The 26,817-nt window shown below is 39.4% G+C and overlaps 4 protein-coding genes across 5 annotated transcripts in view; 2 read left to right on the top strand and 2 right to left on the bottom strand.

The window, feature by feature from the left end:
- Window positions 1–144: 144 nt before the first annotated feature.
- On the top strand, window positions 145–2,594 carry LOC135076054 (leucine-rich repeat neuronal protein 1-like). The gene is made up of 2 exons (XM_063970506.1): window positions 145–1,309; window positions 1,623–2,594. The coding sequence occupies exons 1-2, from the start codon at window positions 201–203 to the stop codon at window positions 1,879–1,881; spliced, it is 1,368 nt and encodes a 455-aa protein (XP_063826576.1). The 5' UTR covers window positions 145–200; the 3' UTR covers window positions 1,882–2,594.
- Window positions 2,595–4,178: 1,584 nt separating this feature from the next.
- On the bottom strand, window positions 4,179–16,496 carry LOC135076070 (vang-like protein 1). The gene is made up of 6 exons (XM_063970527.1): window positions 16,415–16,496; window positions 16,088–16,231; window positions 14,825–15,793; window positions 13,764–13,948; window positions 5,788–5,900; window positions 4,179–4,857 (listed from the first exon to the last, which is right to left on the bottom strand). The coding sequence occupies exons 2-6, from the start codon at window positions 16,174–16,176 to the stop codon at window positions 4,549–4,551; spliced, it is 1,665 nt and encodes a 554-aa protein (XP_063826597.1). The 5' UTR covers window positions 16,177–16,231; window positions 16,415–16,496; the 3' UTR covers window positions 4,179–4,548.
- A 407-nt stretch (window positions 16,497–16,903) lies between these two features.
- Window positions 16,904–26,817, top strand: part of LOC135076051 (uncharacterized) — a 33,173-nt gene continuing 23,259 nt past the window's right edge. The window contains exons 1-4 of one of the 2 annotated variants that reach the window (XR_010258171.1): window positions 16,904–17,455; window positions 17,944–18,839; window positions 20,442–20,577; window positions 20,884–21,435. Coding sequence is in view for 1 of the 2 variants with exons in the window: in XM_063970504.1 (XP_063826574.1) it covers window positions 16,981–17,455; window positions 17,944–18,839; window positions 20,442–20,577; window positions 20,884–21,170 (1,794 nt within the window). In the remaining variant the exon portion in view is untranslated. Of the gene's footprint in view, window positions 17,456–17,943; window positions 18,840–20,441; window positions 20,578–20,883; window positions 22,486–26,817 lie in introns of those variants that run through there. The other variant, XM_063970504.1, reaches the window with a different exon arrangement.
- LOC135076049 (SCY1-like protein 2) lies at window positions 21,919–26,726 on the bottom strand. The gene is made up of 6 exons (XM_063970502.1): window positions 26,515–26,726; window positions 25,596–26,431; window positions 24,831–25,503; window positions 24,408–24,627; window positions 23,877–24,074; window positions 21,919–23,368 (listed from the first exon to the last, which is right to left on the bottom strand). The coding sequence occupies exons 1-6, from the start codon at window positions 26,639–26,641 to the stop codon at window positions 22,852–22,854; spliced, it is 2,571 nt and encodes an 856-aa protein (XP_063826572.1). The 5' UTR covers window positions 26,642–26,726; the 3' UTR covers window positions 21,919–22,851.

Here is a 26,817-nt window from a genome sequence, read left to right as displayed (position 1 = left end):
TGCCGTGACGCCATGTCAATAGAGTCTATTATTATCGGTCCGCGAGAAGTGTGTCATCAGCGCTCACCTTTATCAGGCGCGCGCTAGTAAACAAAGCAAAATGACCAACAAAAGGAATATCGATATGATAACGTTATCACACGCCCGGCTTTGATAACAATTTCACTACGTATCACTGCCTCCTAGCGAGCCAACGGAAAATGAAACCCTTCATAATAATCACCTTGATCATCAGTTATAATGTTATTAGTGCAAACATTTGTGCAGACTGTGTGTGCCGAGATAATGTGCAAGATAATCAAGACTATCTAGGAGAAAATGTTGACTGTTCATATTACAACGGTAGTGCGAACATTTTTAGGACTAAATTGAGCCTCCCAAGTGTTGTGTACTCCTTGGATCTGTCGTCAAACAACATCACACAGCTGGAAGCATCTAATATCCTAAAGTCGACTACACTGATCGAGCTAAGTTTAGATAACAACGCAATCAAAGAAATAAGAGCCAAGATATTGCGTTTTCCTCGAATGAAATGGTTGGATTTGAGTCACAACAGACTGGAATACATAGACAAAGAAGCGTTCAGAGATATGAATAAATTGGAGTATTTGAATTTGGCTAACAATAGATTAACGACTCACGAAAATCTCGCATTCCATCGGCTGAGTAATCTGAACGAACTCGTTTTGGACAATAACGTCCTAGGGCCCGATCTGATGGACACTAGTTTGTTTGATAGGGAGGGGTTCGGATTGACGCACAAAATACAGCGCTTGAGTATAAGCGGCATACATTTAAATGAAGTTCCCGACAACTTTTTCTCGGACGCTTACGACATAAGAACACTAATCATTTCGCACAACAATTTGACGGACACGTTCGAATTCCCGTTTACGTTGGAATATTTGGATTTGTCCGACAATCCGATCACGGAAATCTCTGAAGAAGATTTCTCGGAATTACCTGGACTGAAAGTGCTGAAACTGAATAATTTACGAATCAAAGAGGTCCCCGAATATGTTTTCGCGCCTTTACATGGTCTGGAACATCTAGAACTGGAGAGGAATAAGAACTTGACCGTATTTAGCTCCCTAGCTTTTGGACAAGAGGTTTTGGATGACCCGGATTATTTTGTTTTGGAAAAACTGTCCCTGAAAGGATCAAGATTGTCGAAGCTGGAGAAAGATCTGGCGGTGCCGTTCGGGCAGTTGAATCTGCTGGACCTTCAAGGCAACCCGTGGAAGTGCGACTGTGACTTGACGTGGTTAAAAACGCTGCAGATACAGCCAGAATATTACGAACATTTGAGGTAAGTGCTCATGAAATCATATTTGTCTATTAAAATACAATAACAAAGAATAAGATAAGGACAGGCCTACCGGTACAATGACACGACTATCTCAGATTAGCTAATTAATTATTCGAGAGTACCTACCAGCCCTATAATTTTGCATTCTTGAATTAAAAACTTTTTGTAAAGCAAGAAAACCAAGATATACACCAATTTTTGCCGACATTATTGTAAGCATCGCAAATGTGATCTTCTTTATCCGACGATAGTAGTTACTAAAGAAAAAGAGAAAGAAAACACATTCCAAATTAACAAAAAATAACTTTTTCAGGTGCGGCTCGCCAAAACCTTTCTACAACAGCAAGATCTTTGAGCTCGACTCCAAATACTTCTCTTGTACCCTGACCGCTCACCACATAGGGCTGGCCATCGCCGTCATCGCGTTTTGCGTGTGTCTAGCATCCATAGCCATCTGGCTCTTCGTCTATGTACCCAAGTACCAGTCTCGAGGTGGTTTCATAACCCATATGTATGCGGCACCGACGGCTGCATACACTATGCTACCTATGAACAGTCCTGGGAATAACTAAAATCCAGATTTTTGTTGTTATTGTTTTTAATTTTAATATTACGGCTGTGCTCGTAGTTTAATGTATTTAAGACCGTCTTTGTTTGATTTTGTTAAAATAAAAGTTGTAGATTCTCCTGATTTTGTTAGAAAATTTTATGACATCACATTAAATATTGTAGACAGACTGAAACTGTATTAAAATGAGTCGGCTTAATCTGTTAACGCTAATATTACAGCAACGCCATGTTTTGTTTTGTTTCACGTGATTAATGTGTGTATTTTTCAAAGTATTATTATCGTTTAGTTATTACGGATTTGTGCAATAATTATATTCATGACACCATTATACTTAGAATTAAGATAATTATTAAATAACAATTATAATTAATTAATGTTGCAAAATAAAAGATTCAGTGCAAAATTCACTTTATATTTAAAAATACAAAAGTGTACAAATTGTTTTACAAACGATTACAATTTAAGTTGTGCTTATAATTTCCTAAAGGCAAACATTTGTGCTGATATTCCTGAGTATTCAGTCCTTGCCAAACTAAAACCGACTTGTGACAAACAAACACGTTTTTTGCATATTGAATAAGTACTATACCATTGCATTTCGTAACAGGAGCGTATTATAACAGTATAAAAATTAAATAATATCATTCTAAACAATATTTGTGATAGATATAGTATAAACCTTCTGCTATGATTTATATAAAAATTTCATGAACACCACTAGTTTGAAATTATTATCCTAGACAATCCTCCAAAACGTTTATATCTACAATTCCTTACGTTCCAAGCAGGCACAAGCATTTTACAAAGGCAATTTGAGCATTTAAAGTTTCATATAAAATTGATACTAATTTATTATAATATGTCTCATTCCTTCGTTCCATTTTAAAGCATGGGTAAAAGAGGGCAAAAGACCCGACTTAGTTCTTATGCAGGATCTTAATCTTAAGGCATTCATTTGTTTTCAAAAATGTTATCTTATATTTTTCTCTTGTTGATATGTTATCAGTAGCAATGGAATCCCATTGGTTTTGGGTTCATTTTGCTATGATCTATGGTTTTGAGTCTCGCGTCTGTCTATGCACAACCGTTCTTTTTAAAAAGGTTTAAAAATATCAAACGTTTTTTTAGTCTCATTAAAACACTCCGCAGTTTTGGCTTGCTTATCAATATTAAGTCATTTTAAGAATATAATTTTATAAAAGTACATTTTCTTGTTACTTCACTGAATATTTTTTAAAAAGATTAAATTTTGCATAGCTTTTGAATATTTAGACTTTTCTTAGCCAAGTTTTGCGCTTTACAGCATTTTTATTTTCCTAATTAATAATAATAAATATCATAAATTCTATACTATGATATGGTAATAAACTAAGTTACATAACACCTATACAAAATACTGTGATTCACTCATAATACGATTTATTAACTTCAAGCATTAGTTACTTGTTGCATCAAAACTTACGAACCACATTGGTCCGTATTTTTATTTATTTCACTGGATTTTTGTATGACACGAGCTTTTCTTTGTGCTGATTATACACAACACATATAAGTTTTATCAAAATTGTGGCAACCATACAAGCTATCTAAATTTGTGCAAATAACTTACAAATACAATCAACATCTACAACTAAATCATACTAATATATGACACAAATATACAATACTTGTAAAAAATCATCAAAACAAATTGTAAAAAATATCAAAAAGTAAATGCGCTCGAGTCTTTTAGAATGTCAAAATGGCGGTTGCCTCCTTATTACAATACCTGGAAGAAGTAATACACATTGCCGTCTCTTTTCCTCATTGAACTTGAAGATTAAAAAGTGATAGCTGCCAAATAAGTGTGACAGAGACGACAATCTTCATAGCCAGGAACTATTACCTAATATTCTTTAGAGATTCAATAATTTAGATTGCACTTGTACTGTGGAATTAACTTAACCTATATTTTCTTGCTGCCAAGTCAGACTTTCTATAATTCAGATCTTTTTTTAACTGCTGTAGAGTAATTGATTGATCAAATAAATTAATAATTTAATCAAATGTCACGATTAATTGATTGAACTACTAACTAAAATATTAATTAAAATTACTGATTCTGTCATGTATTAAAAGTCAAATCAAAACAGCAGCCTTATCAAACTTCCATATTAAATACTATTTCAATACTAATCTAGCAAAACTAACTAATTATTTCTACAGTGCTAATAAGCGAATAATTTTATATAAGGTGGTGAAATTAATTTGCCACACTGCAAATTAATGAGCTAGCTCTTTATCACTAAGTTAGGCGTCTATTAGTGCGCAGAATCGAATTTAGGTTGCATTTTAAAATCTAAGAGCTGAATTTTGAGCAAAGCTTTTAATTGATTTAAGACCATTTCATTAGAAAGTCACAATATTGGAATAGTATGAGACATTTTGACATAAGAAAAAAGTGTACTGTAAACAATTACATTTCAACTTTCATTACATTCACATTCAGTAAGAAATCAATTTACCGTAGATTCACGGCCTTTATTGAAATAAAAGAAATGCGATTCGATTCTGCGCCCTTACACACCAGCCTTAGCTTTTCAGTCGTGGCCGAGTCAACACTTCCACCCAACTAAACAAAGTCCAACTGTCATACGAATCTGTGGCCGTCGCGGGCGCTGCCCTCCTGTCAAACTGACGTCTCAGAGTTTAACCGCAAGATGAACCTGTTGCTCTTAGGGTCAACCACTTCCTCAGACAGACTAAACTTGGGCAGCTGTTTGATAGAGCATATTAAAGACACGTCACCTTGGCGTAGTTGGAACTCCACGGACGAAGCCAGAGGCCTTGCTAGAAGTTCGTCAGAGATTAGAGCCCAGCGTTGTAGAGGCCGCGACTCCTGTTCTGCGGATAGGACCGGGCCTTCTACGAAGAAAGGTTCTAGGAAGGCTCGCGGCGACGCGTCTTGGGATAGGCAGCGGGCTAGATGCGCTAACACCTGGAAAGTTTTAGAAGTGAAGTTAGGTTTTGTGAGAGTGATGATAAAGTTCGTTTTTCTTCTTTTATTTTGGCAACAACTTGGTTTTAAGAACCACGATTTCGCCAATGTAAACAGCTTGGAAAGAGTTTTTGCCTGCAATAGGTTGTCATATTTTAAACAATGGACTTTTATTGTCTATCGCCGTATAAAAAGTTAGAGCGCTTTCACATTAGGGCCGGGCGTTAGAAGCGCGACAGCAGCGCGGCAGCAGCGTTTTTATAATGTGAAGGCATGCATCCGCTGTCACATAGTATGAAATTATCAGAAGCGCGTCTGTCGCGCCGCTAAAGTCGCCTAAATGTGAAAGCGCTCTTAAAGTTCTCATTTTTTGCCTGCAATAGGTTGTCTTTGAAAAAATTTTATATACAAATGCGCTTTTGTTTAGCATCGTCTGTCACATACACATCTAATGATCAGATTTCAACACTTTTTATAGTCTAGGTTCTAACTAATTATCACTTTTTAACACTATAACTTTCTATGAGTAATTATCGTTGTAAATGTGGCACTGACACGCACGAGACGCATGGCAGAATCAATACTACAGGCACACTACTTAACTGAAAACTATAGCAGCGAGAAATATAACGGAGCTTTGTGGGAATTGCGGAACCCGTGTTTATGGTAATGGTTGTGGGATATGATGCTCAACCACAATAAGGAAGCTAGATGTTAGTGCTTCCTTCCGAGCGGGTGTTGTGCTCGGGGACCAAGGTCCAATTTACACCATCTTGGTTTGTCTACATATACTTGGCAGGATATAAAACTCCGTCACCGCGATGCAGATTTGTATGAGCGGCGGAGTGTGCCATAGTGCCATAGTAACAGCGCCATCTGTTGGTCACTAGTTTGTAGTGGCGTGTCGCCACATGGTCATGGTCAACTTACGGAGTCAGCGGAATGCCTGGGCTGCTGTCGCGTGGCACGCAGATATTTCTGCAGCGCACGCGCGAGTGACGGGAACACCGCTTGTGCCGCCTCACGCGGACCCAGTGCGCCTCCTGAGAACACAAAGGAAATACGTTTACTAAACGGAATATAATAATAATAAAACATTTTTGTCATGTGCAATGCAGCATTTGAAGCGGCACTGCGCTGCATTGCGCGGCCGTAAACGTAACCGAAACTTTCGGATATCCGAAATAAAAAATATTTCGGATATCCGAAAAAAGTTTCTGATAGTTTCGGATGTAGGCAGTTTAAATTGTTTTTTTGTATACCATTATTATGAAAAGGCATAACAGCCTGATTTACCTTTATAATGCCATCTAATATCAATTTTTATTTTTTTATTACTTTTTATTCGATGTAAAGTGTGCGGCCATGAATGAACCGTGTTGGACAACTATTGCGAATTGCATTCTAAAGCACAGATATCCGTAATCGTAACAGTGTCCGTCAAGTTAAAGGTATTCCTAATGTGAGTGACGACAAAGAATTAATATTTGCTATTGTAACCTTGAAAAGAGTTAAAATCCTGTGTTGTGTGGTATATCTACCTCCTAACTATAATGACGATCAATATCTAAATGTTTTGACATGCATAGAAAATGTGATTTGTTGTAACGATAATATGAATGTACTAATTTTAGGTGATTTTAATTTAAATTCATGTAGTGCTAACGTGAAAAGTCAATTTAATTATTTCTGTGACTTCTGTTCGCTTCGCCAACACAATAAAATTGTTAATAATCACGGTGGTATGTTGGACTTAGTGCTGAGCAACTTTGAACCTGATTGTTTGGTGGTATCGGTTGGCATGGATCCCTTGGTGCCTATAGATCAGTATCACCCTCCACTTGACGTCATGATTGAACTTCCAGCTATCGATATGTCAGATGAGCCGTTTATTTCACAACAACCATCCCTTCGCTCAGAAACTAGTCCCGAATGGAATTGGCGTAAGGCAGACTTCCAGGGGTTGTACGAAGCACTGGGTGGCTTAGACTGGTCCGACTTACTGGCATTGACTGATGTTGACTGTGCTGTTCAGCTGTTCTATGACAAATTAAATGAATGTGTTAGACTTTTTGTACCCGCCAAAAATCGTCCCTCTATTAATGGCCAGCGATACGTCTATCCAAATTGGTATAATTCGCAAATAATTGAAAATATTAGGTACAAACACTTCCATCACAAAAGGTTTAAAAAGGAAGGCAAAGATTTCAATAAGCAAATGTTCATATATTATAGAGATAAGGTAAAAAAAATGGTTGACTACGAATATCGTCAGTACATTAAGTTAGTGCAAAAGAATATTATTGATGATCCATCCAAATTTTGGGAGTACGTCAAGGATAAAAAAAGAGATAGGAGGCAACTAAATACGTACACATATGAGGATACAGAGGTCAAGGGTCAAGCTGCAGCTGACGCTTTTGCCACTTATTTTGCCTCAGTATTCCACAATGATGTTCCCATATTAGATTATGTTCAAGCTGCTCAGGCTGCTCATGATTGTCGTGATGCAACCACAATTTCCATCATGACAGTCGATGAGACAGTTCTGAAGAAAGCAGTTAGACGGCTTAAGTCGCGGTCATCAACTGGGCCCGATGGCATTCCCGTGTTTCTGGCGAAAGACTGCTTATCAGCTCTAGCCACGCCTCTCCTGTATGTTTATAATCTTGCCTTAACTTTAGCGGAATATCCGAAAAGCTGGAAATTATCTAGGGTAACCCCAGTCCCAAAGGGTGTAGGAGGGTCAGAGGTTTCATCTTTTAGGCCGATCGCAGTTCTGTCAGTCTTTGCTAAAATCTTTGAGTCAATCCTCAACGAACAAGTTAATAACCAGATCAGTAACATGTTACATAATAGTCAACATGGATTCCGGCATGCCCGTTCTACCACTACTAACTTGGTTACACACGTAGATTACGTGCAATGTCAAATGGATAGTGGTAAACAGGTGGACACAGCCTATTTCGATTTTAAAAAGGCCTTCGATTTGGTTGACAACGACAAATTGTTAGAGAAATTGGCATTGATAGGATTCACACCCAAATTCCTTAAATTTTTCTCAAGCTACTTGAAGGATCGTTCGCAATATGTACGTTTAAGTGGCTTTGAGTCTTGTCAATACTTTACGAAATCAGGGGTAAGTCAAGGTAGTACGTTGGGACCTACCCTTTTCCTGATCTTTATCAACGACTTGCCAGAGATGGTGTCTGCCTCTGAGTGTCTCTTATTTGCCGATGACTTGAAGATATCTCTAGGAATCAAAACTGAAGTGGATGCTTTGGCTTTGCAGAGAGATATTGATTCTGTATACCAATGGAGTCAAGAGAACCATCTTCCATTTAATACTCTTAAATGCAAGATTATTACATTTTCTCGCAAATCCAAACCTTTATTACATATTTATGATTTATCTGACGCTCCTATGGAAAGAGTATATGACATTAAAGATTTAGGCTTAATATTAGATAGTAAATTAGATTTTCATGCGCATATAATAAATATATGCAAGATGGCACATAGGATGCTAGGTTTTGTTTTAAGAACAGCATCACAGTTCGATAATACTACAGTAGCAAAAGTATTATTCTATGCATACGTGCGCAGCAAGCTCGAATATGGTTCGATTGTGTGGAGTCCCTACGAGGAAAAATATATACTCATGATCGAAAGAGTACAGCGCAAATTTGCTAGATGGCATTATTTGAAAAAATACGGCTATTATCCCTACTTGTATCCATCCCTATTCGTTTCGGGAATGGTCGACATGGAAACCCTAAAACTTAGACGAGCAATGCTGACTATAGTACATTATCTTTCCATAGTGCACCAGAGAATTGACAGCCCACGTATATTGGAGCAATTCCGTATTCAAGTTCCCACAATCTCGTGGGACGCATCGGGCCTTGTGGCACCTCGCCGCCGACCGCGCCTACTGGCCCTGCCTGCCGTGCGCACCGAGCGCGCGCGTCATGCGCCCACTACCCGCGCTCTGCGAATTATCGGGGACATTCTTGCTCGGCACTATGAAATCGATCTATTTGCAGATAGTTTAGGACATCTCTTAAATCAATTTTGGATTAAATTAAATGACTTGTATACGTATTGACAATTTGACATTATTTTATTGTTTCTATTTTGACTTTATTTGATTGATTATTAATTAACTACTTTATTATGACATTATTTTTATAATTTATTTGTAATTTTAAATTTATTGTTCTATTGACATTCGGTAATTTGATTTAAATCTATTGTTTTTATTTAATTGACTTTATTATTATTATATTGACATTTAATTATGTACAATTAATCTTATAAGCGCTTTGGAATATATTCTGTTAGCTTGTAAGATGTTTGAATAATAAATAAATAAATAAATAAATAAACAGAAACTTTCGGATATCCGAAATAAAGAAATATCCGTGACCGTAACCGAAACCGGGATAATATTATTCCCATATCCGAAACCGTATCCATAACCGAAACATCCCTAATTATGACTCGTTGTGCGCCGAGCCCGAGCTCTAGACTTCTTTAGAGATGAAACGGATAGTTGTTTGGCCGGATACCGGATACCGGATATCCGGCCAGCTGCTAGGCCGGATAGCCGGATATCCGGCGGCCGGATAGTTGGCCCATTGTCTCGTTACATGTCGTGACGAGTTTAGCGCCGCACAGGTGCTTCGAACGCGACCAGTGGGTCTATTAGTAATGTGCATGTGGATTGAGTGATCCTTGCTTCAATCTTAACAAAAATCGAGGAAGTTTTACTTAAAATATGTTAAAACATTGCGATGAAGTTTAAAAATTTGTTAAACCTAAGATAAAAATGTTATGGCCAATAAATAGGAGCACTCATACCGCACGCTTTAAGAAAACGTCAACATGTTTATTTCAGAAAATAAAGCCTTTCCACTTCTTTTTATAGTATTGAAAAATTGTTAAGAATATGTTAAAACTATTAACAAATTCAGAAATTCCTTGCACGTCCCGTTCCAAAGTTATGACGATTATTTAGGATCACTCACACCGCACACGGGCCGTATGAGTGCTCTTCAAAATAATGACTTTTTATTAATAAATACGTTTTATTTCTGTTGGGAAATGTGTGCAAACTGACGAGCGAATTTGTTAAAGAATAAGTGTGACAAAACTTAAAAGCTGAAGGAAGAAATTAACCTTTATTCTTTCCTCCAATATGCCGTGTGAGTGATCCTTACTTTTACCTCTATCTGCTCATATGTAGTTCGTAGGCAGACTGAGATAGTATCTAAAATTGTTAATTGTTTTTAACAATTATTTGGCATATATTTTGCTTTTATTAAGGTCATAATTTAAGAAATATCAGGCTTAGATGATTCCTAAAGGAAAATGTTGATTAGGGTACGTATGATTTTTTATTTTGAGAGACTGTTTCGATTCATCAGAAGTTTACATGTGAGATTTAATAATATTATTTTATCGTATTTTATAGTCCAACCAAAAAAAACAGTTTTGTTGAGAAATTTGTAATTTATTTAAATAAAACCGTGAGTATCTTTCTCAATTCATATTACAAGTCAAATTTGAATTCAATCCTATAAACAATTGTAATGTTTCTTTATTTCTATCATTCAAGATGTAGGGGTAAACCACTAAAACTCGCGCTACTGCCGACCGCGGCGACGGACGCCCCCCGCGAGTTTTAGCGGAGGCCCCTAAACCTACTACATATTAGATTGCATTGGTTTTGCATTGTCACGTCTGACGAATCGGAACAGTCTCACAAAATAAAAAATCATATGTACCCTAATCAACATTTTCCTTTAGGAATCATCTAAGCCTGATATTTCTTAAATTATGACCTTAATAAAAGCAAAATATATGCCAAATAATTGTTAAAAACAATTAACAATTTTAGATACTATCTCAGTCTGCCTACGAACTACATATGAGCAGATAGAGGTAAAAGTAAGGATCACTCACACGGCATATTGGAGGAAAGAATAAAGGTTAATTTCTTCCTTCAGCTTTTAAGTTTTGTCACACTTATTCTTTAACAAATTCGCTCGTCAGTTTGCACACATTTCCCAACAGAAATAAAACGTATTTATTAATAAAAAGTCATTATTTTGAAGAGCACTCATACGGCCCGTGTGCGGTGTGAGTGATCCTAAATAATCGTCATAACTTTGGAACGGGACGTGCAAGGAATTTCTGAATTTGTTAATAGTTTTAACATATTCTTAACAATTTTTCAATACTATAAAAAGAAGTGGAAAGGCTTTATTTTCTGAAATAAACATGTTGACGTTTTCTTAAAGCGTGCGGTATGAGTGCTCCTATTTATTGGCCATAACATTTTTATCTTAGGTTTAACAAATTTTTAAACTTCATCGCAATGTTTTAACATATTTTAAGTAAAACTTCCTCGATTTTTGTTAAGATTGAAGCAAGGATCACTCAATCCACATGCACATCTATTAGTAGACGAGACAAACTTTTTGAAAATCGAATCCGTCCGAATAGAATGTCAGATTGTGCCACTTGTCTAGGGGGCAGATCAATTCGGGCGATTTCGGTTGCCATCGTGAGTGTGTGGTTGAATAACGAAAATTAAATTAGTTTACTTGCTGCATAATTTGACTGAACTGCATCATGTCATCAGACCATCATCAGTGAAAAAAAGATCGCCTATTTTATTTAGTGATAGTACAAGACTCGAGGCGGAATGGCAAGACTCAGTGAGCTCGGTAGGCTCGGTGCCCCGAGCTTAGCCGAGCTGCGAGCTCTCTGAGCCATGCCTCGAGGCTTTAAAAGAGCTCGAGCTTTCTAAAGAGCTCACACCCTTCAAGAGTTCAAATCTTCGAAAAAAATAAAAAAAAACATCACGTACATTGATTTTTGTTATAAGATTCTTAAAATTTACTTATATTTTATTTTGTTGGGAAAAGTTATAATTCTAATTGTATTTAGTCATTGATTTGTGTCCTTTTATGAAAAACGATTTTCAAATATGTATTTTATTGTAGGTATCAGAATTTCTGCAGTTTTATTAAATAGAACGATCTTAACACAAAAGTGGGCTTTCAAAAAGGCTTGAGCTCTGCGAAAGACTCCAAGCTTCATACAAACGAGGCGAGCCCCGAAAAAGGCTCGAAATCTAAAAAAGACTTCCGAGTCGTCGAGCTTCATACAAACGAGACGAGCCCTGTAAACGACTCTGAGCTCTCGGCAAAAGGACTCGGAAGCCTCAAGCCTTGTACATCACTAATTTTATTTGGCAATATTTCGACATTAACAGATAATTAATATTTATGTATTTGTCACTAGAGTGAATAGCTCAGAAAAAGAAATTAGTTTTTGAAAGGCCTTAATATTAATATGGCTTTTTTGTAAATTTTTGGACTTTAAATAAAAGCCGCCATTATTATAAGCCATTTTATTGATATTTACATCAAAGATTAATGTATTTTATTTTATTAATAGGAAATTGTCGTAGTTTTTTAATATCCGGTATCCGGCCGGATAGTGAGCTACTATCCGGTATCCGGCCGGATAGTAAATTTAGGCCGGATATCCGGCCTACCGGATAGTTACCGGATATCCGTTTCATCTCTACCTAGAAGGATTGACGCACACTGCCAGAAGCAGAGGATGCCGACACCACCCAGCCTGCTGCGCCTGCGTCCGTCTCCACAACAGCTGTCACAGCACCAAGGCCCCGCTTCAGGATCGTGACGGCCCAACGCCCGCACCAACCCAACACACACTTCACTGACCATAACCCGTACGACGGGCGCCCGCAGTGAGTGTGCGAGCGCGATAGCATCATAATTACGCGCGAGCGATAAGGATGGGTAGCTTGGGGTCATTGGACAAAATTCTACGTGCTCACGGACCAGACTATAATTGATGCACACTGACCGTTGGCGCTGGAGAGCCGCACGCGGCGCACGTGCGCGAAGGCGTCCTCGGCCGCGCACAGCAGCCGCGCGCGCCGCTTGCGCACGCGCCGCGAGCGCTCCGCCTTCTCGTAGTAGCGCTCGTTGTGCGCCGAGCCCGATTTAGACCTAAAGCCCGGTCCGTGAGCACGTAGAATATTGTCCAATGACCCCTAACTACCCATCCTTATCGCTCGCGCATAATTATATTGCTGTCGCGACTGTGCGACTGGCACCCGCAGTGAGTGTGCGAGCGCGACAGCAACATAATTATGCGCGAGCGATAAGAATGGGTAGCTTGGGGTCATTGGACAAAATTCTACGTGCTCACGGACCAGACTATAGAACAGTGGTTCCCAAACTTATTTAGTCTACTGCCCACTTTGAGAATAAATTCTTTTTAGCGCCCCCCATTTTTGTAGTCAAGAGTCGAGCTCAGTTGATGTCTAAGAGTCCTCCTAGTAGATGACGCCTCCCAAGCCTCTACACAACATCCCGATTTTTTTTCTGCGTCTCTTACCGCCCCCCTTTAAGCCTGCAGCGTCTACAAGGGGGCGTTATCGCCCACTTTGGGAAAGACTGCTATAGAAGGATGCACACTGACCGTTGGCGCTGGTCAGGCGCACGCGGCGCACGTGAGCGAAGGCGTCTTCTGCTGCGCACAGCAGCCGCGCGCGCCGCTTGCGCACGCGCCGCGAGCGCTCCGCCTCCTCGTAGTAGCGCTCGTTGTGCGCCGAGCCCGAGTTAGACCTAAAGCCCGGTCCGTGAGCATGTAGAATTTTGTCCAATGACCCCTAGCTACCCATCCTTATCGCTCGCGCATAATTATATTGCTGTCGCGACTGTGCGACTGGCACCCGCAGTGAGTGTGCGAGCGCGATAGCAACATAATTACGCGCGAGCAATAAGGATGGGTAGCTTGGGGTCATTGGACAAAATTCTACGTGCTCACGGACCAGACTATAATTGATGCACACTGACCGTTGGCGCTGGTCAGGCGCACGCGGCGCACGTGCGCGAAGGCGTCTTCTGCTGCGCACAGCAGCCGCGCGCGCCGCTTGCGCACGCGCCGCGAGCGCTCCGCCTCCTCGTAGTAGCGCTCGTTGTGCGCCGAGCCCGAATCGCGCCGGCCTCTGCCGCTGCCCGTACAAGACCCGGTTGTAGACCTGGAAATAATTTATTAACTTAAAATAAGTTTTAATAAGCCGGACGTACGCGCCGCACTAAGGCCTCAGCCTCGAATTTCGCGGGCAGCGGGGCGGCGGCGGTGGCGGCGCGGGAGCGGCAGGATCTTATGCGTAAAATCAAATAGACCGGTTCTCGAAAACAGCGGCGCGGCAGCGGCGCCGGAGCGGGCAACGAGCGGGCGGCGCACTCCAGTCTAGCGGCGCTCACTTCTTCTTTTGCCCACAGTAAATCGAGGAATAAATTTGAATCGAAATAAAATTGTCGCCATTGTTCAGACATTTCGTTCGCGAATAAAAACAAATATCTCGACAACACAACCCCGAATACAAAACTTCGCCGCTAAAGTGCCGCGCGAGCTACCCGCTTGTTTGGAGAATGGGTCTGCGTTGCCCGCCCCGCTCCCGCGCCGCCGCCGCTCCCGCGCCGCTGCCCGCTAAACTCGAGGCTGAGGCCTAAGGCCTCGAAACAGGAAGTGCGTACCACACTAGCGCGTCCCCGGCCATCTTCGAACCAACTCTCGCGAGACGCTCACTTTTTCCACTTTGTATTTTTTATAGTGTAAAACCTTCAACCTTGAAGATTAGACTAATCCTTATTAAAGGACTTTCATTTAAAATCCTAAACATGCATTTTTCTTTAAGTCTTAACTACTCAGTTTAGTTGAGCAGTGGGGAAAAAAGAGTCACATTAACATAAAAACCAGAAAAAAAAGATAAAGGTAAACTTATGTGTCTGACCTTTCATTAATTACACACAAGTGTGGCAGAGTAAGAAAAAGAGTTGAGATTTTTTCTTCTAAAAAACCAAGACATTTACAAAAAATAAAAGCACCCAAGAACTTGAAATTTCCTTACCTGGCTTGACCCGACGGTGCATTTGTATTGGACCCATCCACATCATAAAACTTGATGCTTGACTGCCCCTTCCTCTGAGATTTTGATATAGATATCTTCTCCAAATATGGATTGTATATCGGAAACTCTGTGTAATACTTCTGTAACACCCAGACAGCTGCTCTTTGAATGCTTAACTGTCCAATAGCATAAGACCTGCTTTCTCCATCAGGACTCCTTACTATTTTAATATAGTACACAGGCTCTAAATGCCTAATCTCCATCAATATTACAGCTATATAATGTATAAAAAGTAAAGTATCAGCAAAACTTGATACATAGGAAACTAAAGAATTATAATCTATGGCCTCTTCTCCCACTGCTAAAGCTTTTGTGGCTTCAGTAATTTGCACTATATAAAACAGCCAATATGAAAATATACAAACTGCCAGAATGACTAAAGTCATTGCACGGAATACAAATATTCGAGGCAGAATGGCATTGCGGGGCCGTAAAAACACCGCCCAAACTCCAATGGCTAGCAAAACTAACTTAAATGCTAATGATAGCAGAATTCCTTTACATTCAGCAGTGCACGAGAGCAGCTGTATCCTTTGGCTTGGTTGTATTGCTATGTTATCAGTTAGTCCTGGAAAGAATCCAATTTTTGGCAGCACTACCATAGCAAGAGGGCTCACAAATGACACAAATGATAGGCCAAGTGCAATGGTTGTTCCAAAATATCTGGAACAGACAAATCCAATTCCACTGTCAGACTCCATGGGCCAGTTACTGACATCTTCCATAGACTGAGAGCCTTCTGAAGTGTTCCCTGTCACAGCAGTGGTATTTTCTCCCCAATTTTCGTCTTGGGGTAGGATTTGAACTTCTATCACTTCCTGACCATCTCTGCCCATTTCAGGGTTGATATTTACACTTGTTTGGAATGGTGCCATATCGCTGGATTCTTTTCTCTGTGACTTTGAACTCCTGCAAAGAATTATTTGTAAAATTATTAAAATTTAAGGTTTGTACACAAGTTGCAACAAATATGTTTAAATTGCAGCACTTATTACTCTTTACTTCTTAGATTTTAGTCCCAGTTTCACTAAATGTCACGTTTACTTGTAGGAATGTACACAAAAATCATGTGCACACAGTAACATGCCTGACCTATTTACAAAATAACACAAATACTGTTACCACTGTACTCTTCTAGCTACCTATTTAACTTTTACAGCAGCTGGTGTAATTCCCAGGTTTAATTACTAATCAATAGCTCACCGGGTGCTCCGATGGGTGTGCGATCTGTGCCTGGAACTCCGCCGCGACCGGCTACTCAGTTCAGATCTTACAGACTCCGTCTCCATCATTAACCACACATTCGCACTGGCCCGGTCTCAGCCATCAGCTAATGCCCAGTTAAATCTGCAATCAGACGCGTTCCAGGCAATCAAAAGGATAATTCAGGGCAATTAAAATACTCGAGCTTCACGGAACCATGAACACGAAGAAAAACACTGTACCATCCAGATTTACACTAATTTCCATGCACCAAAATTAATGTTAGTTCACTTTGTTTCGTTTTATTTGTAAACAAATGGAAAATACCTTTGCATTATCGTAAAATTGTAAAATTTTCTAATAGGAGCGTCGTTTACTGGACCGATCGGAATAATTCATTATTTGTAATGAGGATAACGAAAAGAGGTTATAAGAAAAAACTGAAACTGTTTTGTCTTTTTTTTACTCGTGACTGGATGGATACTTTATCTCGCTCTAGCACCAAACTTCATTTTGAAGGAGATTCTTTGAATGGGTCGCGTTATAATTTGTAGCAGTTTTTGAGAATCTGAACGTTCAGAAATAATGACAAGCTTTTGTTTTGATTACATTTTTGTAATTTTTAGGTAAATGCTAAATATTTTTAACGTACATTTTTCATGTGTTTTAAGTTAAGGTTTAACCTTAATAAAATTAAGTTAATTTGCAGTTTTCCATTCGTATTATTTTTTACATTGACCACACCACAACACTCGCGCGGTGATTTTTAAAATGTAGAGCAAGAGATTACGAGAAATGATAAATGATAAGATAACACACCCATTCTCTAGTAGATAATTCATTTGCTGCTTAGTCAATTTAGTCATGATTTTGTTGTTTATTGTGTGAAAACCATGGATAACCTTGGAAGTCAGGAAGTTAACCGAACAGAACGTCGCGAAACTCGTGTCCAGGATTTACATTTGGACAGAGTAGTGGCGACACAGCCCGAAATCGGACCAACTCCTCCCGATGGAGGCTACGGGTGGTTGATCGTAGTGTCTGCATCGATATACAACAGTACAATCCCGAGTTTACTTACTCTTTACGGTTTGGTGATCCTCAGAGCTAACAGGGATGAGGATCACGATGAAGAGGAATCGCGGAAGATATGGGATATGGATATAGCTTTAGTGCCGATTATTATGGTGGTTATAAGGCTCCTCCTGGAGTCGTGGTGCAGAGCGGTGGTGAAAATCTTCAACATGCCAAGGTTCATGGGTCTGGCAGGGCTGTGCCTTACTGTCGCCGGGGTTCTGTTATCTAGTTACTCAACAGATACTTATAGCAATGACCACATAGTGAATATATTCTCAGGGATATTCGCAGGTGAGTTATTATGATCAACGTCACGCACGACATCTTTATTAGTGGCATTGAACTTGTATTGTGTGCACAGGTGTTGTGTAGTTTGTTAGTTATTGTGAATGCTCACAACCACAGTTAAAAACTTGTCTACATAAATTATCATTCTAACACTAATTTTATGACAATCGATTAGTGTAAGTTTGCATTATTATCAATTTTATGTCGGGTGAAGGAGTTCATTGGACTGACTGATATTCATTGTTTAATTGCACATACAAAATACTTCAATAAATGCGGCAAAAAATAGAATAGAAACAACAATGGACCCAAATATGTTCCTTGAAGGACACTTTTTAGTACGTCGTTATAAAGAAGCTGTAGGTGCTTTAGTAGGTTTATCTTCAAAGAAGAGACGTAGGGGGGAGGGGGTTTACCAACTTACGGGTTATTCATTGTTTGCAGTCATTTCAAAACAAAAAGTAAGTAATCAATTTGATTTAACTTTACAGGTACGGGATGGGCTTTAACAGGACAACAGACAGAAGTTATAATAACTCATTACTTCCGAGAAAATCTCACGATAGCTCAGAGATTAGTTCGCATGGCTCCATCCATAGGCAACTTCTTGGCTCCCCTCGTGATCGGCTACCTTTGCACTGTGTATAGTGGCGACATCATTGTAATGATATATGCGGCAATTCTGATGCAGAACTGTCTCTTCCTTGCTTCCTACACCAGGCCAGTCTACATAGAGAAAGTCATAAGAACAACCTACAACATGCTCCGCGACGCAGCTGAAGATGAAGACGAAGTCATATACTCCAATCAAAACCAACCCAATCCAGCACCTGCTGCACAAAACCCTCCACAGAGCGCAGCCCAGGATGACGACAATGATGTCGTCGTTTTCAAATCACGGAATAATGCTAGAGAAATTCTAGACCCAGCTGTACAGTTTAGAGAAAGTAGCGTTGCTACAGTAAACGATCAACAACATCGGTTCTCTTCAGACTTCAGCTCGATGTTTGCCGAAACTTCTTCTAACAGATTCTCATCCAACTTTGGGTCTATGGATATCATGAACTATGCCGGAAGTGCCGGAACTCACAGATATCAGGAACTGGAAGACATAGACAGGGATAATCAGAATCCTCAACCTCTGTACAGGGAAACTACAGTAAATGCACCTCAAAGCAACGTAGTATTTGCCACTGAACCGACGGCCGGGACAATCAGACGAACAGCATCATTGAAGAAGAATTTGATCACAATAGCCAACATGCTGATGGACGTCAACTTTTATTTGTACGCGCTGCTGCACCTTTGCACGACGTTTTCAATCGTGGTCTTGGGAGTTTTCTTACCAGCGTTTGTTTGGGTGCAGGTCCCTCAGAATATTTGGTGGGTGCGTATCAAATTACTTAACCGTTGAAAAAATAATCCACAATAAAGAAGATTGATTAGGATGTAGCTGATAAGCAGATTAGTTTAACCCATTAACGCCCTCTGTACACACGTGTGTACACTTCTTTAAACTTTATTTCTGAACGCAACTTTTAATGTTAAGTCAAATTACTTGATAAAACCTAATCTAGATGTCGATACAAGGTAAGAAATATAAAAAAGTTGGAGGGTGGTGTAAAAATAAATGTCTAATTAACATTTTTTTCCGACCTTTTCTCAAAGTGACTGGCGCCGGTTGTGAAATAATACTGATATAATATATTTTAGCTATAATTTGATTCAATTCTACGTTTCAAGGTAAGTTTACATTGTACATTATTATTATAAGCTAAAAAAATAATAAATATATACATATAACATACCAAAAATTGTTCATGAATGTTGGTGTACACGCTTGTGTACAGTGGGTGAATGTATACTAAGAAAAACATTTTTTTCAAGATAAGATTGATAATTGAAGATGTCACATAGATAACATTTATCATCTCAAAACGAGTTTCAAGACTAGAGGAAGCCATCGAATCCATTATGGCAGCTGAAGATGACGATACGGAGCTCAAATTGATCATCGTACCACCTGATCCTGCTGTTGTTAGTGATGAAGAAGAAGGTGCATAAGATGATTTGACTTCCTCGGTACTTTGAGATATACCAGGTACTATCGAGCTATTACGCCACCAACCTTCAGATGAAGAGCCGGAGTGGGTCAGTAGCGATGAAGAAACTCTTTCAAGCCTTGGTCCGGCTCAAAAACGTGCTCGTAACGAAGTTGCTGAAAATCCTACTTGGAGAAAAATATCACCCATTTTTTCTACTGCTCAAGAAATCACCCAAACTAGTGGATATGGCGGTCTCAAATGCATGGCGCTTATATGTACTTACCATGTAAACCAAAAACACAACGTACTTGGATCAATTGGCTTTTAGGCGATCTATTGCCAGATCGTATTTACCCAATAATAAAACGAAGACGCGGCCATCATCGTCAATATCATATTTACAGTCAAGCAATGGAGGGCATAACCGTATTGTAAACCCTCTTAGGTGTGTTATTTGCCATAGTAGGGGCGTTGGCGTTGCTCTAAATGCCTGAAAACGCTTTGCGTAGAGCGACCTTGCTTCGGGAAATTTCTCACCTGATCCGCCCATTGTACACACCTGTGTACAGGGTTTTTTTTCAAGGTTTTTTTTTTTTTTTAAATATTTTTTTGTGTTTATAGATTACTTGTAATCCATTCAGTAGCAATAATAAAAAATATTATGAAAATATATCGTGGTTTCACTATGGGCGTTAATGGGTTAAGTAGTAATAACAGGGGTGGCTAATGATAGGAGCACCTAAATACATAAAGTTATACTAATTGCAGTCACGTGACAAACAAACGTAAGCTGAATCACCAAGTCCTATTGGTTTAATCTAATTTATACTTGAATATTATGACTAACATTTGATTGCAGTAAATGGGTCGATGCCTCGAATATCCGGTAAATCCAATTTTCTTTAAGAATGTGGTAATTTTTAGTTTTCTTTCACTTTCCTCAGGTTGCAACGACGATCGCGATGGGACACGGCGCCGCTCTCTGCTTCATAATGCTTTGTCTCGCCATGCCCAAGGACATCAATGAAAAAACTCGCCTCTGCGCCTTCTTCTGTGTGGTTGGCGCACTCGGATTCTATGGTAATAAAGCCCCCAAAAAGTGACATGTTACCTCTAGTATCTCAGGACTTTGTCGGCTTGACCCCGGTCACAGTGGAAGTCGAAGAGGCCTCTTCATAATATTCATCTGTCAAAGTCTTGGTGCAATGTCAAATGATGATGTAAAATGATAGCTCCCTCATTGCTAAGTACTTAGCCCTCCAAATAACTATGTAAAGAAGCAAGCTGAAACAGAATAGGCTGCTTTTATAATCCAAAGGTTTTCGACAATCGACTGTCACATTGGGATCTTAGGTTTAACAGTCATGATTTTAAATCTTTTTCCAGGAATCACCTTATCAGGGAACAGGAGCTTGCTGATCCTCTGGTGCATGTTCGCCAGCATTTCCACCGCTTCCTCCAGCATCCTCCTACAGCCGCTATACAACAGCACCCTCAACGAGTTCGATACAACAGCCACCATCACCGCAACTAACCTGATTGTAGCTACCTTCATCCTCACCTGGTCTTTGGTCAGGAACTACGAATACAGAACCTGCTTTTTAACAGCTGCTATTCTGCAGGCGGTCACCGCTGCGATGTTCTTGGCGTTTTCTTTTAGAAGACGCAGATAGTGCAAGATAGTGCTTATGATCAGTTTTGTATCGTATTATAGGCGTAGTTTCTGCTAAGGGGGTTTGACGAGGAATTTGACGTGTGCTCCAATATTGTACGTACTTATTGCGATGCTACATTGTTTCATTAGATTTATACGCGTCAGAAAGCACGTTACGTCTAAAGCCTGGTCCGTGAGCACGTAGAATTTTGTCCAATGACCCCAAGCTACCCATCCTTATCGCTCGCGCGTAATTATGTTGCTGTCGCGCTCGCACACTCACTGTGGGCGCCCGTCGCACAGTCGCGACAAAATTCTACGTGCTCATGGACCAGGCTTTAGTGCATCCCCGTCGAGTTAACTGCGCATCTCGCTCTCGCGACTCTCCATCGCACTCACCCGCACACCTCCCCGCGTTCGCCTCGTCCATACCAGAGCGTCGATGTGACGTCACGGCTGCCAAATGCGCAGTTAGCTTGACCGGGCTGTACAGTATATTGAAACCTGTGGTATACCAATCTATTGTAGATCCGTCGCACATGGTGGTATATGTTTATAAATTATATGGCCATAATAAAAACCCACCTCCTAGCTATCTGTATAAGTGAGTATGTAAATTACATTAACTACCAGTGGCTCAGTCGAGACTCAAGATTTTAGACTGAAATAGAAGCGCTTTAAAAAGTTAATCATGACGAAGAATAGTTAATTTTTATACAACTTACTTTAGAAATAAGAAAAATAATGTTACCATAAAGAAAAATATGTTTTCCATTAATCTATTTATTAAGAGATCAGTTTTCCTAATATAATAATGGAGTTGATAGATAAAACGATTTTATGCGACTATTCATTAAATTAGTTACACTAGGATAATTATGGACAAACATACATGTCGATCAAGATTATACAAATAATAATAAATATCTGACTGCACTATCTTTGCCGCATTAAAAAAAATACTTTATATTCTGTACCTACTTTTGGACTAAAATAGCAGAATTGGGCTAATAAGATCCAATATTTTTATCAATAGTGATGTTGCTCTTAATTAAAACAACCCAAAGAATATCGACAAAGTTATTGCAGTCAGGTTTTACACTTTTCATAGATTAAAACGTGTAAACAAATCTGCTGAAACATCTAAAAACAATAAAAATTATAGCACCACCAATTAAAAAACGTAATTTTCAACAAATTGCGTGAAGTTTGTGTATTAAATATAACAGCAGATTCAAACAAAATAATTGTAATTCATTATTTAATAAAAGCTATTCTATTTTTATGTAAATTCGAATAAATAAAATATTTATACAAAAATGGTCAAATGCTTACGTACCCTCATTTCATTAATAATAATTTAAAAATAATAGGAATGTGCACATGATTTTCTTTAAAATGAAGTGTTCAGACCCTATTTCATTAAATAGTATTTTTTAAACTTGTAGTACATAGTGTAAAATCTGATACATAATAATTATGAAATAAGTAAATAAGTATACATGCTGATTACAGTCGTGATTTACTACTAGTGGATTTAATAATGATAGTATTAAATATATTCCCTTCTTGAAACTTGTAACTTATAGTTTATAGGAATGAGTTTGTAAAACATTTTCTATTTCACTTACCAGTCCAATAATTCTACTTTGTAAAACGGTTAAATAACGAAATCTCGAGACCCTGTTCTTAATCCGAGTTTAGCTCAGCAAATCCATCATTTCACTGTCAGTTAACTTTTTAACATTGTTATTGGTGGTCGGATTGTTATTGCTCTGACTCGGTAAAAGAGATTCGAAGGCTGACCAGTCCTGTTTCATATTAGTTTGCTGGTTTTGGTTATTGGCCCATTTGTTATTGAAATTGCCAGTTGATTGAGGATTCCAGCCGGTATTGGGTGGCAAAGCCAGTTGGTTATCAAACCCGGGGAGACTGTTGGGATTGGACGCTGGGAACTGGTACGGTCTGGGTTGGTTTACGTTATAATTGGGTCCTGTTTGGACATTATAATTGGGGCTTGATAGTGTCATGTTTAGGGGGGGATTGGTAGGGGCAGGGGAGGGGAAAGACTTGTGAGTGGTGAGCTGGGAGAGGTTAGATTGTAGGAGGGAACTGGTGAGGTCTACGGAGCGAGGAGGGTGCTTTGGAATGGCCTGGATGGCAGTGGGAGCCGGCTGGTTGTTGAACTTGCGGACTGTTTCTTGCTGCTGTGCTATCCTGAAATTAAATCAATATATGATTAGAAGAACTATTTTTATACAGTAATATTCAATTTAGAAATCTTACACAGTGAGAATAGATGAATGTTTATTACTCTTTCATTCACGCATGAATCGCGATTTAGATAAAATTTTGTGTAGGGATTAGAGACTCAGGGAAAACAGGACAGTTTTTCTTGGTGTCGGGAAGGCTTCACGCGCGCGATCAAAATTTTCTGACAGACCTAAATTCAAAAATTGGGCAAAGCCGCGGTCTAAAACTAATCTATCTATATAAATCTATCTATATAATTATATAAAAATGAATTGCTGTTCGTTAGTCTGATTAAAACTCGAGAACGGCTGGGCCAATTGAGCTGATTTTGGTTTCAATATGTTTGTCGTAGTCCAGGGTAGGTCTAAACGGTGGGCAAATAAGGAAAAATTACGATGGCTTATTTATTGCCTTTAAGGCGGAACAGAGTTCGCCGGGTCAGCTAGTAAAATATAAAAATATCTCAACCAACCTTTGTTTCTCTTCAATGCTAAGCGACCCGCTGTTGTCGCCCACATTTGGCATCGCCGGCTCGCCTTTCTCCGGTCCCTTCGAGTTTTGAAAAGAGAACGGATCTAGTCCTAAACCGGAAAACATTTTGTCTATGTCGGTCTGCGGCGCCGGCGCTGACACCAAGTTGTCTGTAGCTGCCAGTGAGTGCTCCATCACCCTGGAAAGTTAAGGATATTTAATTACAATTAGTAATTGAATAAAAGAGGATGGTTTTATTTGACGGCTTATCACTTTGACCATCGAACATGACTAGCTCCATAGATAGTTCATATCCGGCTCGAAGGACCATTAAGTTTGTTTAATAATCGTTCGTTCCTTCGTTATCCACTGCTGGCCAAAAAGGTCTTCGGATTTCCACAATGACCAGTGAAAGGGAAGGGGTAGTAAATTGTATTGACTTGAGAATGGCATACACTGTATTTGTTATTATTTTACACCTAATTTAGCTTATCCAAATGGCAGTGTTAAAACAAATTAGTAAATGACTTACTTTGACTCATTCTGGATGGAATTAAGTTGCTCCAACTTTGCTCTGTGTTCCGTTTCTACTTTAGAAATCATCTGTTTCACCAATGTGATGAGTGCGTTGAACTGATTTAATGTCAAGCCATTCTCAACACATAACGGAATGAGGAAGGGTAAGACTTTTGTTGCCATAACCTCCTTTGTGATGCCTAGCTTCTTGTGGCTCAGAGCAAGCTTGTAAATACCTGGAATCATAGAAAGAAGGATTGAGAACTTCATTTTACCCAGTGACATTCTCATCTAAATCTTAGGCTGAGTTGCCTTACTTTAACCGTAACTATAACCTTCGTGTGTTTTTGTATGAAGTTTGACAGATTTTTGACGTTTGTTAACATTAAAGTAAGATTGTGTAACCCAGCCTTAATGAAATTAAAGAAGTAATAAGTACCTAAAATCCCCATTAACACAGCAGGCTCCCTAGATGGTATCTGAGGCAGGAAAGGTATAATCTCATCCAACACCAGCCATTTGTCCAAATGCTCCAGCAACTTGCCAAGACACAGCAAACAATTTACTCGTACTGAGATGTAGTTTGTGCTCATACACAGCTTCTTGATTCGCGGCAAAAGCGCATTCTTCATCGCCGGATAGTCAATTAAAGATGCAAAAGTGGGTAAGACAGATAAACAAAGTTCCTGTATCTGCTGGGCATCAGATTCCAAAGCCCGATACAACATCGGCAATATATCACTCTTAACTTCATCTCCTGGGGTCAGTTTCAACAAAAGCTCCATCTTTTGCATGAATATCAACAATATCTGAATCGGATCTTGTATCATCATGACTGGCTTCAACACTGGCAGGATATACTTTATGTATTCCTCCTTCGTAGAATTCTCAGCGATCAGCAAAACGTTTGGTAACACAAATGGCACCATAGGCGGGTTCACAAACTCTTTTGAGAGACATGGCAGGATTCGGTAAATGCATATCCGGTGTGGCATTTTCTGTATTATCTGCGGCAGGCCCTTGTAAAACTGTGATTTTTGTAAATTGTCCCATTGGAATAAAGAATCCAGGTAGTTGAGAGTTTTTACACCCACATCTTCAAAATATGAAATCTGTGAAAATAATTGATGATTGATTAGACATAATGTAAATAATAGATAAGGAAAAGTAGCTATAATTATGTTTAGTTTACAAATTAACTTACTTTTAAGAACTGATGTGGATCTGGTCTAAGCTCTGGAGTAGCATTCAGCATAAGTTTCACATAATCTCTGAGCCCATCAACTACACAAGATAACCTTGAAGAAGGCAGATTTCTTATCTCGGTGGCAAACCGTTTAAATTTTGAGTAATCATTACCAACATTCCCCAACGTTTGGTGTCCTGTGCTGTGCAGAACATAAATAACCATACCTAGAGAGAAGATGTCACTTGCAGGGGAATGTGTTGCTGAAAGGACGTACTCAGGAGCCAAATAATCGAGAACTGGCTGAGTCAAAGGGTGCATGGCCTGACAGTACTCAGTAAAAGGCCAGAACGGAGCTGCTCCTGGACCACTCTGGTTAGCAATACAAAAATCAAACCCAAATATCTTCCATGCGCCCTGCTGGTTCACTATTATCGACTCCGGGCACACATTGTGATGCAAAAGCTTCACATCATTGTGCAGAAATGCTAATCCTTCAGCTATCTGCATCAAACCATACTTAATTTCCAGCTCATAGAGCTTATAATTGCTCAAATGGTTGGGCACAGGCTGCGGCATGTTTTCTGTGTTGCCCAAAATGTTGGCTAAACTAGCAAAAACTGGTTCAGTGGCGAAAGCTAGACTTTCGCGGCTCTCCTCAAGGCTGTGCTGGACTGTAAGGATCTGCGGATGTCGCAGTTTCGTCAGCTGCACGATGCCACGCCTCAGTGTCTCCAGCATTATGTCTCTATCAGCCTTCGACCATCTCTCCAGATGTTTCTTCTCGAACACAAATATTGAAGCCTCTTGCTTGGTCGACTTTTTATACCCTTTGTAAATTTTCCATAATAAACCTGTAACAATGAAGCTTGAGTTAATATACTCAGTTGAATAAAGGAGAATAGAATAGTATGCAATGTAGTTTTATTGTATTTACCTGGACCAGCGCTGGCGATGAATTGCGTAGCTTCAAACTCTCTAGTCACTGGATTTCCCGGTAAAACTCCAGACAACTGTGAAACTGTATTGCTAACAGATGAGTATAATTTATTAAACACCTCCATTTTATTCTAAAGTTCTCAAATAAATTGTATTGGGAAAACAAAAATCATTACAAGGACCAGCCGAAATAATTGCAGTATTTTTTTTCTAAACTGTCATAGTGACATTACTGTGATCGTTCTGAAATAGATATAAAACATCACGAAGGATTCGTGACGAATCGTTTACCGTTAATTAT

Source organism: Ostrinia nubilalis, chromosome 11, assembly GCF_963855985.1.
Source record: "Ostrinia nubilalis chromosome 11, ilOstNubi1.1, whole genome shotgun sequence".
Taxonomy (NCBI): domain Eukaryota; kingdom Metazoa; phylum Arthropoda; class Insecta; order Lepidoptera; family Crambidae; genus Ostrinia; species Ostrinia nubilalis.
The sequence above is the reverse complement of the archived record's forward strand: the minus strand, read 5'-3'. Positions and strand labels throughout refer to the sequence as shown.